Raw genomic sequence first — 20036 nt, forward strand, 5'->3', positions numbered from 1 at the left:
TACTTTTAACCATGTTTCTGTAAATACACAAAAACTTGATGTTTACATGTCTCTGTTGTTTACACCCTAGTTTTATCCCCTTTCTACTATTCCTGATGAGTCCTAAAATATAATAATACAAAATTTTAACTGAATGCCTGAGAATTTCCAGGCATTAAATTGAAGGGAAATTTAAGTTGAAGGGAAAGGAAGAATTTTTTTATAAGTCTATGCCTGAGAAATGAGAGTCACAGAGCTCAATTTGGCACAGCTAACACTAATGACATGTTAATGTCTTTAGTCCGGGATTTTTCTCCAGTGAAACTTATCATTTGCCAATTCATTTCTTTAGGAACCATATTATGTACGTTGCATCAAACCCAACGACAAGAAGTCCCCACAGATCTTTGACGATGAACGCTGCCGGCATCAAGTAGAGTATCTTGGACTCCTGGAAAATGTGAGGGTGCGTCGGGCAGGGTTCGCCTTCCGCCAGACCTACGAGAAGTTTCTTCACAGGTGAGAATAGACTAAACAAGGAAACCTGCTAACACACTGAGAATTATGGAGTCCTCCCCATGTTTAACCATGCATCAGCTCCTATCAGACAATCTAAATGTTTGTTGAATGAACAGAAGAGTTGAGGAAACTGCAACTATGAAAGACCTTCCCAGAATCGGCAGGAGTCCCCTTGAGTCTGTGGTTTACGGACCATGGGGAAAAGTTTTATTCTTCATGGGGAAAATGGGGGCATATAGTATAGGAGAAAAAACAAGGATTTGGAGTCACAGCTGGGTTGGAATCCTGGCTATGCTACTCATTTGCTGCACGACCTTGAGCTAGAAATTTAACTTCTTTGACTCTCCTTCTGCATCTATAAAATGAGTATAGTAACACTACCTCATAAGCCTTTTGTTGTGAGGATTAAATTAACCAAAGTAAAAAGGCTAGGTGCCTGGCACATAATAGATGTTCAATTAATGCTGCTTAGCATTACCGATATTGCTAACTATAATAATAACAAAATATTAAGTAGTTAATCATGGAGCCCCTAAAATTAGTCTACCTGATTGAATCCTGGCTTTGCCATTTCTTAGCTTTTTGACCTTAGGCAAATCATATAACCTTTCCATGCCTCAGGTTCCTATGTATAAAATGGGGAAAATTAATTAATTTTTTTAAATGGGAATAATAATGGTAACTACCTGGTAGGGCTGCTGGGGGATGAAGTAATATATGTGAAGTACTTAGAATGGTACGTGGCACATAGTAATCACTCAATAAATGTAAGGTATCATTGCTATTGTTATTTATTTTTACTAACAATAATGATAGTTGACACCTGGTATCATAAAAATAGTGTTTTAAATTCCATCTATTCATTTATTTAAAAATATTTATTGAGCATTTCCTATGTTGTAGACTGCAGATTCCACAAAATATGAATAAACAAATACATAAAATACTGATTGGTGAGAAGAGTATCTAAGGAGATAATAATGACAGGAAGGGGTCAGCCATACAAAGGTCAAAGAATAGAGCAGGTAGAGCAGAGGAAACAGCGGAGAAAAGTCTCTCTTGCAATAATAAGTGGTGTTTTAGGTACCAAACATCATCCAGTGTGGTTGGAGGATGCTGAGTGACAGGGCAGTGGTGTAGGGTGAGATCAGAGATGGACATAGGCCAGATCATGTTGAATGTTGTAATCCAGACTAAACAATTTAGATTTTGGCTAATTGTGGTAGAAAACCACTGGTGGATTTTATGCAGGGAGCAACCCAATCTTATGGGTGTCTTAAGATATCACTGTGGCTGCTGTGTGAATAGGAAGCAAGGAGACATTTAGAGATCCTATTGCAGGAATCCAGGAGAGGCAGCTCAGCGAGAGTGCCTTGAACAAGGAATTATTGTAGATCCAAGAGTAGTGGACTGATTCAGGGTATGTTTTGTGGAAAGGTAGACTAGACTTGCTCATGGAGTGGCGCGATGAGAGAGGAGTAGAGAGGGATGAAGGGTAACAAGTAGATTCTGGCTGGAGCATCTGGGTAAGCATGGTACCATTTGCTGAGGCGAGAAAGATTGGGGAAGAGAAGTTTGAGGAGGAGGACATGGAACTGGGGCAAAGATGGAATCAAGATTGTCTCCTGACTGTGTTAGGTTTGAAATGGCTACTAAATGTCTAGGTAGAAATACTAAGTAAGTTATTAGCCATACATATCTGGAGTTCCGGGAAGAAGTCCAGGCTGGAAATAGAAATTTTGGAGTTATTGGTATACAGATTGTATATAAAGTCTTGGAACTGGATAGAAAAGAGGAGGAGGCCCATGCCAACATTTAGGTTTGTGGTCTGACATGAAAGAACCAGCAAAGAGAAGAGAAGAAGCAACCAAGAGGATAGAAGAAATATCAGAAGAGGGTTATGTCACAGAAGCCAAGAGAAGATGGCATTTCAAGAAGAAGAGTACAGTTATCATATTAAATGTTGCTGTGCCATCAAGTAAGATAAAAGCAGAAGCTTAACCGTTAGACTAGGCAACATAGAGGTCAAAGGAGAAAAGGCTGGACAGAGCCCCATTTGAGCAGGATGGGGAAGTGAAGTGAGAAGTTGGATGTCTCTGGACAACTCAAGAATGTGTGCTATGAATGAGAGCAGAGAAAAATAGAAGCAGCAGCCAGAGTGGAATGTGAGGTCAAGGAGATACTAGAAAATGTATGTATGCAGGTGGGGATGATTCAGAACAGAGGGAGAAACCAGTGACACAGGAGGGAGGGAGATAATTGTAATAGTAACATCCTTGAGAAGGCAAGGAATGAAATCCCAAGCACAAGTGGAAGGTTTGTCAGCTTTAGATGGGAGCAGGGATGCTTCATCCTTAGCAACAGGATGAAAGGCAGAGAATATGAATACAGATGCAGGAAGCCTCAAAGCTTGGCTGATGGCAAAGATGAAGATGTTCCTATCTGATTGCTTCTATTTCCTTAATAAAGTATGAGGCAAGGTCATGAGCTGAGAGTGAAGATTAGGAGATGTGTAGGAGGTTGGAGGGGAAATGAAAATACTCATTTTGGAGAGTGGGAAAGCATAGGTGTGTATGGTAGTTTTGCTGCTAGGAAGATCTGAGCGCCCACTTGACATTTGAGGTTATAGGTGTACAGTGACACCACCTAGCCACTGTCTGTTGTTCTCCACCAGTGTTCAGCTACTTGTGTGAAGAAGTGAAAGGGATTTACACTAATTGGAGACTCTTGGAATGAATAAAACTTTATAGCAGAATAGCCTAGAAAATTGAAACAGTTTTATATTGATCAAAAGGTTATGCTCAAAACTGATCATTTTCCTTATTGAAATCATACTGTTCTTTAAATTTGGTTTTTTTTTTATTGAGGCTGTCGAGTAGGAATGTTATCATGAGTAGAGATGTGTTCATTCTGAGTCTTGACTTCAAACAGTGTCAAATTATATTAATAGGAAGATTGTTAGTCCCTTGTCATTACTCAGAATTCTAGCAGTTACTCAATTGTAGTATTGATTTTTGTGTTGTCACATATATATATAAGATCAGCAGAAGTTAAGTATTAGAATGAGCAAGGTGGGAATGGGTAACTATAGGATGGGGATGAACTAAAAGTATATTTCCCTAAAATATATATTTATCTAACTAAAAATATATTATCATGATAATAGAAGCCATGGAAAGAAGTTGAAATAAGAGAATAAGCAAGCTTGATTTGGAGGGGACAAAGACTTTTGCAAGTGCATATCCTCACTCTTAATCTCTTTATGCACCTATTTTACTTTCAACTCAAGATGTTTGGTGTGTTTTTTGGCATGAAAGACATGCTATAAGGATTGGATTCTGTTTTCTGATACTCATGTAAAAATAGAAAAGATTAAAAAGAACCTATGAATTTCAAATATGATGGTCTTAGGAGTACAAGCTTAAATCTGCCATTCCCACTCCAGAACATCCCCCAATAATATAAAATATGTGTATTTAAAGCCACGTTAATGCATAGCCACACTATGGAATCAAAAGGGGGATTCTCAGTGAACCTCCTAAATACCTCCTAAGATGTGAATCACTCCTAAATACAATATGAAGCAGACATGAAGACCCAGAAGTAAACCAAGGTCACAGTTTTAAGGAAAGACTGCCTTGTGAGGCTTGAGCTGCCATTCAGGAAGCATCTCAGCTACTGTGCTGGAGTTTACCCAGCTGCAGCACCGGGAGGTTGCCATAATGGCCAGGGCAAGTAACTGCCTCAGCAACTGTAACGGAGACATCATAGGTATATTGGCCAAGACTCAGGAAGCAAAAGTAGCCACCTAACAAGGGGCCAACAAAGGCCAAGATGTACACGTACATAGAAGGACTCTGGGGAAGGAGACGAGATAACAGTCAAACACCTGAGAAAGGCCAGACCAATGAAAAAGAGACAATAAGCTCAACAAATAAAAAACCTCACCCCCAAGGGACCAGAGCAAGGAGTGAAAGACATTAGAATAAGCCTATTTCATATTCTCCAAGAGATAAAGGAGAGAATTATGGTCCTAAAATAGGAATACAAAGTTAGAAACAAGAACAGGTAGTTATTAAAAAGAACTAATTAGAGATTTAGAAAATGAAAACCAGATCAAGCACAATGAAAGAGTGAATTGTCCATCAATAGAAGGAGTCAGCAATTTGTAGTGTAATCATACAATGGTTACTAATCAGCATTAAAGAGAATGACTGGCTAATACAGCAACAACATGGATGAATAAAACATTATGCTGAAAAGAAGTCACCAAAGAGTAATTTCTTGATGCTGCCATTTATATGAAGTTTAAGAACAGATAGAAATCAGAGCAGTGCTTTGCTCTGGGTTGGGGGTTGACTGGAAAGGGGGAAGGGCAATGGGGGAACTCTTTGAGATTATGGAGATGATCTGTAACTTGATGGGCATGTCAGTTCCATAGGTGTACACATTTTTCAAACTTACTGATTTGTGTACTTAAATGTGTGCATTTTACTATACATAAAGTTTACCACAATTAGAAAAATTTTTTTCTTAAATAAACTTCTTTTAAACAACGTAGTGAGCTAGAAGATCAAGCTGAGGACTTCTTCCAGACCTCTTCACAAAGAAAAAGAGATGGGAAGTACTAAAGAATGGTCAAGCTGCGTGTAAGGTTGATCCAGGAGGGCCAAAAGCCATCTAACTGGAACTCCAGAAGGAAAGAAGAGTGTAGGGGTCAGATTGAAAGAATACACTGAGTGTAAAACATATGAAGTTTTTTAATGACACTGAAGTACATGATGTTCACCTTCAGAGTGTTAGACATAAATAAAAATGCTTAGAGCTCCCAAGAAGAAAGGCAAACTACCTATGAGGGAGTGAGACTCATGCTGACATCAGACTTCTCATTGGCAACATTCAGTGTAAACAAAGGAACAGTATCTTCATAGTGAAGGGGAATGAAGTGTATGCTTAGAATTTTATTCCATACCAAGTTATCATTCAAGAGTGTGGGCAAAATAAAAACGTTTTCTGACATACATAGGCTCAGAGAGTTTACCATTCTGAGAGGGTCATAGACCCCCTGAAAAATCTCTAGAGGGTATACTTTAGCAAAAAGGAGAATAAATGCAGGAGGGAAATATGGAATGCAAAAAAGCAACATTGAACAAATAAGTAGGTAAAACTTTTTGTGAAATCTGAACAAGTATTGATTGTAAGGGGGAAAAAGAAGTCTGTAGTAATCATTTGCAACAAAAATTAAAATAGTGAGAAATATAGAGAAGTAAAGACTTTTTTACTCCTTATGGGAAGAATATAGATGTTAATTAACTAGACAGGAAATAGTATGTATTTTTACATAAATAAATTTTTACATATTTAACTTTTCAGAATGATAATAATAATAGTGCTGACATCGTGAAGTGCTCCCACCATATGTACCCGGCACTGTTTTAAACAATCTGCATGTAGTCTGTCCCTAAAGCTGACAACCAGATGAGGAGAGTGTGTTACCCCCATTTTATGCAGATGAGGAAACCGAGGCACACAAAGGTTAAGGAACTTGCCTCAGGTCACGGAGCCAGGTAGTGGTGTAGCCGTGTCTGAGCTCAGGCAGTTGCCTCCTGAACCTACCGTCTTTAAGAGTGCACCGCCTCACAACTGAATGTGCGGCTTTATCAGAGGAAGGAATAAAATGGAATAAAGAAAACTCAGTCTACCCAAGAGAAAACAGGGTAAAAAGCAACGAAGAGAAAGCACAACTAATAGAAAACATTAAATGAGAAGTTGAGAAAATTGAAACATATTAATAATCACAATAAAAGTGTCAGACTTGCCCTTTAAAAGACAGAATTGTGGAAGTCTCTCCAGTTGATGACTACGTAAGTCGAGATTAGGTCCTCTCTACTAGAGTCATCTAGGAAGAGTGCTGGATGAGATGGTGGGATGTGCATCTGGAAGATGGTCTATCCCTCCTCTGCAGGCTGTGTTTATCTGCCACTTTACATAAAATGAGTTTGTTCACATTGAAAAATTGACATTTTATTGTCATACTGATTGAACTAATTAACAATGGGACATGGGGTAGGATGGAAGGTGTGTAGGACATTGGATGAATGTTTTCAGTCCTGGTGGGAGAAAAAGTAATATTTTCCGCAATGAGTTTGTGCTTTTAGATTCTGCAGATTTTTTGTAAGCTAGCTTTGAACCTAAATTTCTACTTGTCACTTTCATTTTCATTCTTTTATTGGAAAAGAGGAGGATTTTAAATGTACCGATAACCTTAAAAGCTGCTAAAGTCTTTCAGGGAGGTAAAACTAGTCAGAAAGCAGATGAATTTAGCTTTTTAATTTGCAAGTTCAGGATGCTGGTTTGCTGAAGAACTTGGGGCATGCCCTTGACCGTCAGGAAGAAAGGAAGGGCGCCGTTACCCTGATGTGTTAGCTGAGCAGTGTGGCAGTAGGATTGCTTCTAGTTTCTGCAACAGGCCTAAAACTTGAAACAAATGCCATTACTCCCTGTTGACTCTTATTCTATCGAGAGTTTTATAATGAATTTGGAAGTTTTTAGATTTTATTTCCTTTTTTCACATGACGTTGCTTAATATTACCTTTCTCTTCATATTAGAACTCTTTGGTTTCTGTTTCTGTCTCTATCTGGCAAGTGACTAGACTTTTAAATGTATTTTCTTCCATTCTTTCATTCAGTAGATATCTCGTTCCTCATTGTATGGTGGACAACACGATAGGCACATGGCATATAGTGGGGGACAAAACAAAATTCCTGCCTTCATGGTACCCATAGACTGACATTCAACAGACAAACACACAAATCAATATGATTACAAACTGTGATGAATGGTGTGAGGAAAAGAAACCCATTTGGCTGCCCTAGAGAGGAATAATGGGGGTGAGGGTTGATGGTTGATGAAGGAAAATCAAAAAAAGACTCTAAGGAGTCTCAGCCTTTCAAAGAGTAGATTAAAAAGCATTCCAGGCAATGGGAACAGCATATGCAAAGTCTCCAAAGCAAGAAAGAGGCAACCGCATTACAGGACCCTAAAGAAGGCCAAGGTGACTGGAGTAGAATAATGAAAGCAAGAGAGCAGTAAAAGATAAAAATGATGTGAGGCTTTTTGGAATACTACTCTGGCTGCTAAATATGCAGAATGGATTGAAGAGGAAATGCAAAACAGGTTAGGAATCTATTGTAGTAAACTTGATGGTGGCTTATATCAGGATTGTAGCAGTAAAGATGAGAATAGTTGAATTTTAAATATATTTTCGAGGTGGAGTCAATAGACTTGATGATGGATTAGAAGGAATGATAGAGAAGAAAAAGGATCAAATATGACTCCCAGGATTCTGGCTTTAGTAACTGAGGACATTGAGGTAGGAAGGACTGAAAGAGGAATTTAAGATGCCTTTAGGTCTATATAGGCATTGGATATGTGAGTCTGAAGCTCAGAACTGAGAACTGGACTTGGGATAATAAATGCATGAGTTGAAAAATAAAGTGGATGGAATAGATGAAGTGACGTGGGAGGTTGTACATAGAAGAGGGCCTGATATGAGCTCTGGGACACTCCAACATTTGGGGGTCCAGTAATGAGGAGTTGCCAGAAAATGAGATTGAGCAGAGATACCCAGAGAGACAGAAGGAAGCCAGGGAGAGTGTGCTGTTGTGGAAGCTAAGATGGAAATCAGGAAAAGAGAGAGACATCAAGAAGAAGGGATCAGGTGCCCCTTAGATACATAGTATCTTAACCAGAAATGTGTAAAGCCCTAGGAGGAAAGCGTGAAGACTCCTGAAAGGCACGAAAGTAGACTTGAACTAATGGAATGATATCCCTTGTTCTTGGATAGGACAACTCGACATCATAGCTAAATTTAATGAATTTAACATGGGAACCCAATAAAAATACCAGAAAGGATTCATTTGTTTTGTGATTGTTTTCCCCTGGAACTATGCAAATTGATTCTAAAGTTCATATAGAAAAATGAACACATAGGAATATCTAGAAAGACCTTTAAAAAGGAAAAGAAGGAGAAGAGACCACCAGCTTTTAAAATATACTTACAACATCTATAATTAGAAATTTGCAGTACTGATGGGGCAGAGGGACAGACAAAGCAATGAAACAGACCAGAAAGCCCAGAAATGAACTGAAGTACATATGAGAATTTAGCATATGATAAAATGGCATATTAAATCAGAGGGAGAAAGACAGACGTTTTAGTAAATAATATCGGAAATAGCCTTTTGTCAAAAGTTGGATCCGTATCATATGGATCCATATCAAAATAAACTCCAAATGGATCAGAGATCTAAATGTAAAAAATGAAAACATATAAGTACTAGAAGAACCCATAGGTGAATTACTCTGTAACCTGAATGTGAGGAAAGCCTTTCTCACTATGACTTAAAATTCAGATGCAGTATGTGAAAAACATTACTAAATAGACTACATGTATTAAACAACTTTGCACCAAGGGTGCAGGAAAAGCACTGCAGTAGGCAGCCTTCTAAGCTGGTCCCAGTGATCCCCACCTACTGGTATCCACGCCTGTGTAATCCCCTTCCTGTGCGTGTGGGCTGGCCCTAGTGAATTGCTTCTAGCAAAATGGAATATGTCAAAAGTGATGGGATGTCGCTCGTGAGATTAGGCTACAAAAGGCTGAGACTCTGTGACTACTGTCTTGCTCACGGTCACCCTCACGAAGAAGCTGGTGTGTAGTAAACTAACCTATGAGAGGGCCACGTATTGAGGAACTGTTGGCTGCTTGTATGTAGAATTGCAAATGATCTGTGTATTGACCTTATGTGCAGAACTGTGCTTAGTTTTCTTTTAGTGATGATAGTTTATCTGAAGATCTGCTTGATGTCCTTTGAAGCGAGTCATATTGTTCATAAGTAATGTTTTGTTCCTTCCCCAGTCATTTACCAGTTCAAAAACCCATGATAGAGGCGTCCTTCTCTTGTTTCTGTTTGTAAAGACAATGCTTCCAAGGTTGCCACATTACAAATAATATTTGCTGCAAGTTTTTGGCAAATAGCTTTCATTAAATTTAGGAATACCCTCCTAATCCTTGTTTAGTGAGTGTTGTATTTTATTGAAGGAGTGTTGTATTTTATTGAAGGAGTGTTGTATTTTATTGAAGCCTTTTTCTATGACTCTTATCAGGCTAATGAAATTCATCCCTATTCCTAGTTTGCTGAGAAGTTTTTTCTTCTTTCTTTCTATGAAGCATCTTGAATTTTATTGGATAGCTTTTCTGCATCTATTGATACCACATGGTTTTTCTCCCTTAATCCGTGCCGTGTTCTTTTTTTCATCCAGGTACAAAATGATCTCTGAATTCACCTGGCCCAACCATGACCTCCCTTCAGACAAAGAGGCTGTCAAGAAACTGATTAAACATTGTGGCTTTCAGGATGATGTAGCTTATGGGAAGACCAAAATTTTCATTCGAACACCCCAAACATTGTTTACCTTGGAAGAGCTCCGTGCCCAGATGCTCGTAAGGATTGTCCTCTTTCTACAAAAGGTAATTTAATATTTTATATATAAGGATAAGACCTTAGTTTTATGTTCTTAAAGATGAGTTGAATGTTTTCTTTGATTCAAGAAATGTTCACGATGGTATATTTTTTGCATCTATATGCATATCTTAAGAGTGTTTTCTGTTGCCTTCACACATGGAAAACTTACTGGGCTGCGTGAACTCAAAAGTATTTTATCCTCAGAACTCTGAAGCTATTTTGTCTTCTGGTATTTAGAATCAGAGAGATGTCTGAAGCAGTCTGGTTTTTGTCTCTTGCAGTTAACTGAGTTGTTTGCCTCAGCTTAACTGCATAAAGGACTTTTTCTATCTTATAATTCAAAAGCTTGGCCAGCCTGTGTGAAACCACCTCCCTCACCCATCACGACCCACCACCAGCACTTGCCAAGGTGTGCAGTGCTCACTCAACGATCCTCGTAAGACCATGGTACCTGTCATCATTGATCTGTGCAGGGCCCCTTCTCATTTCATTCAATCACTCAGGTATTTCTTTTTATCCCTCTTACCCATTTCCATACCTTCTGATTGAACCATTTTAATGTAAAAAAATTATATATGCATATAAAAAGAAATCGTGTTCCTCTAGGAGAATGTCCTTGGGGTATCCATCAGGGGCAATGTGGCTGGGTCATTGGGTATATGTAGACCTAATTGGTATAAGTAGTACCAGGCTCCTCTCCAGAATGTCTGCCAGTTTGCACATCACCAGTTTGTATGTAGAGGTTACTATGTGCCCACATCCTTACCAGTATCATCCAGGTACCTAAATTTTGCCAGACTAGTAAGTATAATGATATCTCATTGTTGTTTTACTTCCTATTTCTCTGATTACCATTGAATTTGAGCATCTCATTAAATGCTTGTTTGCTTTTTGGGGTTTCCTATAAACTGCCTGTTCATATCTTTTATCCATTTTTCTACTGTAATTGGTATCATTTTCTTGTTGATTAGCAGGAATTCCTTGACTATTTTAGACATTAATCTCTTATTCACTTTAGATATTATAAATATATTCTCCTATTCTGTCGGCATTCTAATGAACTTTCTAATGTGCTTTGTTGAAGAGAATCCTTAATTTTGACATAATCAAATTCTTTGATTTTTTTTTTTTTGGGGGCTTATATTTTGTGCCTTGGAATTTTATTTAAGAGGGCTTTCCTTGTATCTAGGTCACAAAGGTACTATCCTGTGTTTTCTTCTATGAACTGTATAGTTTTACCTTTCACATTTAGGTCTTTAATCCATTCAGAATCCATCTATGTATGTGGTTCTCTCTAGGAATCCAGTTTTACTTTCTTCTGTATGGTGAGCAAGTTTTCTCAATACCATCTAAATACTAAATAATCTGTTCTTTCCCTATTGATTTGTGGTGCCACTTTTATTATGTATGAAGTTTATATATATATATATATATATATATATATATATATATATATATATATACATATACATATATACGTATTCTGTTTCTGAGTGCTCTATTCTGTTCCATTTTTGTATCTGCCTCTTTTCATACTAATGCCATATAGTTTTTATTGTAGTATGTTTTAGTATATGGTAGGATAAGTCCATCTTCTCTACTCTTCTTTATTGAGGTTGATTATTCTATACATAGACCTTTATTCTGTAATATAAATTTTAATCTGTTTATTGAGTTCATTAAATTCAACAATACTTTTTATTAGGATTGCATTGAATTTATAGGTTAATTTGAAAGGATTAACATTTTTATAATATTAAATCATCTTCAGAGTATTGAATAGGCTTATTTAAATCATTTTTTTGACTTTTAGACTTAGAGAGGTCTTATGAAGTCATAGTTAATTCCTAGATATTTTATTGTTTTTGTAGCTGCTGTGCTTTTATTATTGTGTTTCTATTATATTTTCTATGTGTCAGTGTTGGTATAGAGAAGTAATATTGGCTTATGTTGGTTTAACTGTATCCAGAATGAAACGTTTCTTGATTCATATTTGTTGATTCTATTAGTTTTTCTGGGTAAAAGATTATATCATATGCAGATTATAAAAGTTCTCTTCCAATTGCCAAGATGTTTCTGAGTGTTGGTCTCGTTCATTTATTTTTCCTAGAACTCAGGAAAACTTTTGAAGTGGAATACTAAATTCTGTTTCATCTTAGAACAGTTTCCTTCTATTAATTGTTTTTTTTAATATTGCTTTTACTCCATTCTGTTTTCTTTCTCAAGACAGCTTGTAAATTTGCAAGGTGAATCTCTGTTTTTTGTCTGCCATAGTAAGTTATTTTCACGCATCTGTTCTTCTGTATATTCAAATCCTTACTTTTGATCTTCCCTACTTAGCAGTGGGATATTTTGTTGTTGCAGATCTGCTACTTTGTCTTTCTTCTTCATACCTATCCAAGACATTGACCAGACTCAGGGCTTGGCCCTGAGCCAGGATGACCATACCTCTCAGTTTGGTTGGGACAGTCCTGGTTTATGACTGTGGTCTGTTGTAAATATTAGTAGGAAACCTTTCACTCTCAAAGTGTCCCAGCATGGGTGACAAATGATACAATAGTCACCCTACCGTGAACTCACTTTCTTTCCACTTGTTGGCTGGTAGAATCCTCTTCTTAAATCTACATCGGCATTTTGTTTACTTCTTTCACAATTGTCAGTGTCCCACAGACTTTAACCTGTTGCAGCTCTCAGCCAAAGATGGGGCCCACCCTGTCCCTCCCCACCCCAGGGCCCAGCTCTTACAGAAAAGGTTGAATTCGAGATACACACGCCTACTAGGACTCGTCCTTTCTCAGTCCTCTCTCTCTACAGCACCTCTGCTTGCTTTCTGGTGAGAAATTACAATTTCTACCCAGAAAAGAGAGATTCTAAAAGACAAGGGATGGCTGCTTCAAAAACCATCACCTGCGCCATGGAGGGAAAGCTGTCCAGTCTTCTCTGTGGTGTAGATCTTGCATTTCTTAACCATAAGGCAGTGAGTAGGGGATGACCTCCCTCTAAATTCTCAGGCACACCATCCTAGAGTACGATACACGTGATCTACTGATTATGTTCTTCGAACCAACTCCACGGGCCATAAAATTAGTGAGAATTTCAGTTTCTGGGACGAGGTCATCAGTCACCTAACTTTCCATGTGACGTGTTTTCAATTTTTCTGTTTCCTTATGGGAATGTAGTGTGACGCCGTAGAGGCAGCATCAGGAGATGCTATTTTAAACAAGACTCCCCAGCAATTGATTTTTTTAATTTCCTTTTTAAATAAAAATTAGCTTTGTTTTTTTTATTGTATAATTAAAGTGCGCTCATTGTAAAAACAAATTCAAACCATAATGAAAAGTATAAGGAAATCCATGGGAAACCACCTAAAATCCCACCATCCAAAGGTAACACACCAAGTGTGTGAATTTTTTCCATTCTTATCAGTAAGAAATGCTACCTCGTTTCTACTATTTCATTTTTTATTTTCATGACTACTAGCAAGGGTGTGTTTATTGGCTTTTTGGATTGCCTCCTCTGTTACTCATTTTTATCAGTGGCCCATTTTTCTGTTGGATTGTTTGCCTTTTTCTTAGGAATTTCTGGGAGCTATTATCTTTATGTGTTGCAGCTATTTTTCCCAAGCTGTCATTTGTCATTTGATTCTGTTCATGGTATACTCTTTGATGTGAAATTTTTTCACTGAATGTAATGAAATATGTCTTTTTCTTTATAGTTTTTGTGTTTCTTCCAGAAAAAAATTATAGATCTGGGATTTTGTTTTGTACATGGTGTGATGTAAGGGTCCAACTCTATTTTGTTCCAGGTATTCAATTCCATTTATTTAAAAAATTCCTCTCTTTTTTCCACTGAATTGAAATTCCACCTTTGTCTAATATTAAATGCCCATATATGCTTGAATCTATTTCAGGACTCACTATTTTGTTCCATGGTCAATTCCTATGCCAGAATCATACTGTGTTTATTATAGTACATCTTAATAGGTTTTAACATGTGAGAACGTGGCTTTCAGTACCTGTTCTGTGCCTTAGTAGAGATTCAATGTCAAGTTGGAAGAATCAGTGATGTTGCCTAAAACCAGAACCTCCAAAATTAATTGTTCTTAAAGGAATAAACTGTATAACCACAAAGATTGCAGAGGAGATACAAACTATGTTGCTTTCTGATTCATAAAAAAATTTCTAGTTCTCCACTGTCACCATCTAAACCATTAACCACTTGGTATCAAGAATTATGGATAATCTGTGTAGTGCATCTTGTGTCTGTTCATATACTTGGTCATATGCTTGACATTTTAGAGGATTTTTGAAATTGCTAGAAATATCTTTTTTTAAGAAATAACCCTCTAGATTTCAAAGAATTTTATTGGTTTTATAGTACATAAGTAATAGCAATACAAGTTCATGTAGAATCGTGAAAAAATATAAATCCTTTTATAGTTTTAAAATGTAATTTTCTTTTATATTATACATAAATTTAAATCATAACATACCATTGTATAATATTTTTTGTTATAACTTTACACGTGTAAACACTTATTTGCGTATTTATAATAACTGACTTAGTCCTTAATATGATTTACTAGGGTTTCCTCAATCTGTCTGCTATTACTGGATGTTTGGGTATTTCCAGTGATACATTCTTACAGGTCCCATTGCAGGGCACATCTCTGTTTACTTAGAGTACTGCCTGACACCAAGTTCAATAATGATACCTGTTGTTATTACTACTGCTACTGCTATTACTGCTATTAAGTATTCGTAAACATCCTCGATTATTTTCTTGGAATAAACTCATAGACACAAAATTGTTGGGTTAAAAGATGCGTACTTTTAAGATTTTCTATACCTGTTATCAAATGGCTTCCAGAAAGATTGTGCTGGTGTATGGTCCCACCAACTGATGAGTGAAAGAGCTTGCCTCACTGAAGCACTGGATATTTTCATTCTTACAAATACCCTTTCTGGATGACCTAAAATCTGAATGTTTTGCCTGAATACAGGCATACCTCAGAGATACTGCAGGTTCGGTTCCAGATCACCACAAATAAAGCGAATATTGCAATAAAGTAAATTACATGAACTTTTGGTATCCCAGCGCACATACAGGTTATGTTCACATAATACTATCGTCTGCTAAGTATGCAGTAAAATTATATGTAAAAAGAATGTACATACCTTAATTTAAAAACACTTTTATGGCTAAAAAATGCTAACCATCATCTGAGTCTTCAGCGAGTCATAATCTTTTTGCAGTAGTAACATCAAAGATCACTGATCACAGATCACCATAACACATATAATAATAATGAGAAGGTCATCTGCAAACAGTGACAGTCTTACTTCTTCTTTTCCAATTTGGATTCCTTTTATTTCTTTTTCTTCTCTGATTGCCATGACTAAAACTTGCAAAACTATATTGAGTAATAGTGGTGAGAGTGGGCAACCTTGTCTTATTCCTGATCTTAGAGGAAGTGGTTTCAGTTTTTCACCACTGAGAACGATGAGAAAACCATAATTCAAAAAGAGACATGTACCACAATGTTCATTGCAGCACTGTTTACAATAGCCAGGACATGGAAGCAACCCAAGTGTCCATCAACAGATGAACGGATAAAGAAGATGTGGCACATATATACAATGGAATATTACTCAGCCATAAAAAGAAACGAAATTGAGTTATTTGCAGTGAGGTGGATGGACCTAGAGTCTGTCGTTCAGAGTGAAGTAAGTCAGAAAGAGAAAAACAAATACCACATGCTAACACATATATATGGAATCTAAAAAAAAATGGTTCTGATGAACCTAGGGGCAGGGCAGGAATAAAGATGCAGATGTAGAGAAGGGACTTGAGAACACGGGGAGGGGGAAGGGTAAGCTGGGACGAAGCGAGAGGGTGGCATGGACATATATACACTACCAAATGTAAAATAGATAGCTAGTGGGAAGCAGCCGCATAGCACAGGGAGATCAGCTCGGTGCTCTGTGCCCACCTAGAGGGGTGGGATAGGGAGGGTGGGAGGGAGGCTCAAGAGGGAGGGGATATGGGGATATATGTATACATATAGCTGATTCACTTTTTTATACAGCAGAAACTAACAAACCATTGTAAAGCAATTATACTCCAATACGGATGTTAAAAAAAATAACAAGAAGATTCGAAATATTGTGAGAATTACTGAAATGTGATACAGAGACACGAAGTGAGCAAATGCTGTTGGAAAAGTGGCACTGATCGACTTGCTAGATGCAAGGCTGCCACAAACCTTCAATTTGTTAAAAAAAAAAAAAAAAAAATCTGTGAAGGGCAATAAAATGAGGTATGCCTGTATTTAAAAAATCATTTTCTAAGAAGCCCTGGATGTAGTACCACATGTTTGCATCATTGAATTAAAAGAAATGAAGCTGTGTAGCTAGTGGGATTTTTTTTTTAAGTTCATCTTCTCTTCCTTTCATAATACGCAATTGCTTCACTTCCCCACACACCCTCTACACTGGAGCTTGTGTGTGTTCTTTACATCACATTTGAATGAGAAATCAAATAAGGTGGAATTTCTAGACAGCACCGAAGAAACTACAGTTTTCAGAATTACAGCTTTAAGCAAGGAGGTGCCGAGACATCGGTAGTCAGTTCAGCAGCAAACACACGGGGCTGTCAACATGTGTAATGATTGTTTTAAGGGCGTTGTGCAGCAGAGCTGTCCGAGCTGATTTCCTTTTAGCTTTTTTTCCATCTTCATCCTGTATCTTCCTGATATGGTGTTTCCTATCATCCATCTTCTATATGTTGTATTCATTAATTCCCAGAAAATAAAGATACTTACTTGTTGTGTGGTTGGGGAGATCCTGAAAGAAGACTGTAGTTTTCACTGTGAACTGGTAGTTAACCGTTAACTGATTTTTAATGAAAATATCTCACCAAATGCATTGCAAAGCATCACGGTTCTCTAATATTCTGTACTCACTTAGTTTTAAATATTTTGCTCTCTCAGAAAAGGAGTGGGGGAGCTTCCCTGGTTGTCCAGCAGTTAAGACTCTGAGCTCCCAATGCAGGGGAGCCGGGTTCGATCCCTGGTCAGGGAACTGGATCCCACATGCCACAACTAAAGATCCTGCATGCTACAACTAAGAAAAGATCCCACGTGCCGCAACTAAGACCTGACACAGCCAAATAAATAAATATTAAAAAGAGAGAGCTTATTAAAAAAAAAAGAAAGAAAGAAAAGGAGTGGGGTACAGAACACCTCAAGAAACTCCCTTATTTTTTTGGTGCATGTATAGTTTTAAATGTATGTTCTCATCCTAGGGTATCATAGGACAAGATCAAAATCATCATATAAGGTGATATTAAAAATGGATTCTCAAAGGGAGATAGAAAAGTACTGGGAGACTTCATCTTTTGTGTGGCCATTACCAACAAATATAGAATGAGGTGATGGATTTTGAAGAGTGGCTTTCTTGACCCACCTATAAGACAAACAGATGCTCTTGTGAATTGTGTCTTCTTTTGGGGGAATTGGCCCTTTCTTAAAAGGCATCTATAATCGATTATAGACAGACATCTTAATTGGTCACTGTGTTATGTATTTGGGCCAACTCAGATCACACAGCTTTGATCCTAGCTCTAGGAATAGATTTATCCTTTCAGTGTGCCATGTTATAGTTAAGAGGCCAAGGCCCCTCCTCTGCCACGTACTGAAGGCTACTAAGCATAGATATTCTTTCTTAAAGTAATATCTTAAGGCTCTAATCATTTTTCTCCACGTAATTTGTGGTCACCCTGAGATCACAATTACAACTCCCGAATTCCCCAGCAGCAAGAGCTGCCAGCCCTTTGAAAATTTAAATTATGCTAGCCTCTGACCTGCTCCACACTCCATGCCACGAGATTTGTGGGTTTTATTTCAATCCTAAATATGGCTCACAGCTTATAGCACCCATGACACATGAGCTGTGGGGTCCAGAGTCAAGCTCGCATCTGACATCAGTTGTCAATCTTCTTTCATAGTCATGTGAAATTACAGACATGTTTATATGGGAAATACAAAAGCTTCATGCTATCAATGTTCAGATCAGTCAGCCTCCTGGATCACTTGGCTCCCAGAATTTTATTTTTGCTTGTCTGGTGTCTGCCTGAAAGGATAGTAGTGGCTTGATTATTAGGTCATAACAAAATTGGTGCAATCTCAAAGGCAGGACAGGGGAGAACAAAAGAATGAGTGGAGGAGAAAGTGTGGAAAAGATGTGAAACAGAAAAAAAGGTGATGTAACGCTGAGAAAGGAGGAAAAGACATCAAGTTAGTGAAATAAAATACTCAAAATGTAGGCTAAAATGATATGTGATTGTCGTTTCTAATTTCATGTGGAATTCAAGATGGAATTGTATAGGGCTTCCCTGGTAGCACAGTGGTTGAGAATCCGCCTGCCAATGCAGGGTACACGGGTTCGAGCCCTGGTCCGGGAAGATCCCACATGCCGCAGAGCAGCTAAGCCCGTGCACCACAACTACTGAGCCCACATGCTGCAACTACTGAAGTCCGTGTGCCACAGCTCCTGAGCCTGCGTGCTGCAACTACTGAAGCCTGTGCGCTCTAGGGCCCGCGTGCCGCAACTACTGAGCACGTGTGCTGCAACTACTCAAGCCAGCGCACCTAAAGCACTGAAGCCCATGTGCTCTAGGGCCCACATGCCACAACTACTGAGCCTGCGTGCTGCAACTACTGAAGCCTGCCCACCTAGAGCCTGTGCTCCGCAACAAGAGAAGTCACCACAATGAGAAGCCTGCGCACCACAATGAAGAGCGGCCCCTGCTCGCCACAACTAGAAAAAGCCCGTGTGCAGCTGTGAAGACCCAGCGTAGCCAAAAATAAATAAGTAAATATTTTTAAAAATGAAAAAAAAAAAGGCAGCTCATGTATCACAAGGACTGCCCTGGTTGTTTTTTCCCAATTAATAATTTAATATTATTTTTATGTTCTTGTATTTATTTGTTAAATTCGCATTTTTCATTCTTTTTTTAATTAATTTTTATTGGAGTATAGTTGCTTTACAACGTTGTGTTAGTTTCTACTGTACAGCAAAATGAATCAGTTACACATATACATATATCCCCTCTTTTTTGGATTTCCTTCCCATTTAGGTCACCAGCACTTTACATTCTTATTGTTGGGTTATATTATAGTCCCAATCACAAGAAGGATCTTGTGAAGAGTTAAGAGTGACTCATAAAAGCATAAACGTATAATGAAAATAGCAAATTCTGAAACTGAGAATAATATCATCACTATTAATTATAAGTAATCGCAAAGGTTAATATAGGTCTGAGTATAATAATTTTGTAAACCAACCAGAGAAAAAGTGTGAATAGAATCATCATCTGAAAATCAGATCGTATTGGTGTAGTTATTCATTTGCCCCTATTCCCTGATGTATTGTTTATTGTGAAACTTTGTCAAGTAGTAGCATGAAGCTGTGGGGCTTTCACGTTATTTTCAAACAAAGCTCACCGGCTTCTTTGTGAAACCAGTCAAGTGTTTTATTTCTCAGACTAAAAGCAAAATAATTATCTCTCATATGAAATTGATTACTTTTGCCCTTAAATTTAAAAAAAAAAGCTAATATAGTAGCTAATCTTTACTGAGTGGCAGGCACTGTTCTGAGCATTTTGCATATATTAACTAAATCTTTATAAGAACTCTGTGAATGAGTGTCTATCAGTATTTTTCGTCTAATAGGAAAGGGAACTTAAGCCCCGTGAATAGCTGAGTGCCTTGCTGGAGATCACACCAATAGTGGACCCCACAGCTGGGATTTGAACCCAGTGGTGCAGGCTTCTGCACACTTTTAACCCCTATTCACTTATACCACACTAGCATCATTCAGTGTGCACTCCTTATAGGAAAAACAGGTATGACTCACACTATTGAAGAAAAGTTTATAAAACCAGCCACGAAGATGATGATGGCATCATGCTCCGAGAGAAAGAAGAAGGTGATTTGGCCCTAGTGCTGTCTG

General features: G+C 37.9%; 1 protein-coding gene across 1 annotated transcript in view; it reads left to right on the top strand.

Annotated features, from left to right (window-relative positions):
• MYO1D (myosin ID) overlaps window positions 1–20036 on the top strand; it is a 348817-nt gene that overhangs the window by 147250 nt on the left and 181531 nt on the right. The window contains exons 15-16 of the mRNA XM_068530137.1: window positions 332–498; window positions 9821–10028. Coding sequence (XP_068386238.1) covers window positions 332–498; window positions 9821–10028 — 375 coding nt within the window. The remainder of the gene's footprint in view (window positions 1–331; window positions 499–9820; window positions 10029–20036) is intronic.

This window comes from Eschrichtius robustus, chromosome 20, assembly GCF_028021215.1.
Source record: "Eschrichtius robustus isolate mEscRob2 chromosome 20, mEscRob2.pri, whole genome shotgun sequence".
NCBI classification, from domain to species: Eukaryota; Metazoa; Chordata; class Mammalia; order Artiodactyla; family Eschrichtiidae; genus Eschrichtius; species Eschrichtius robustus.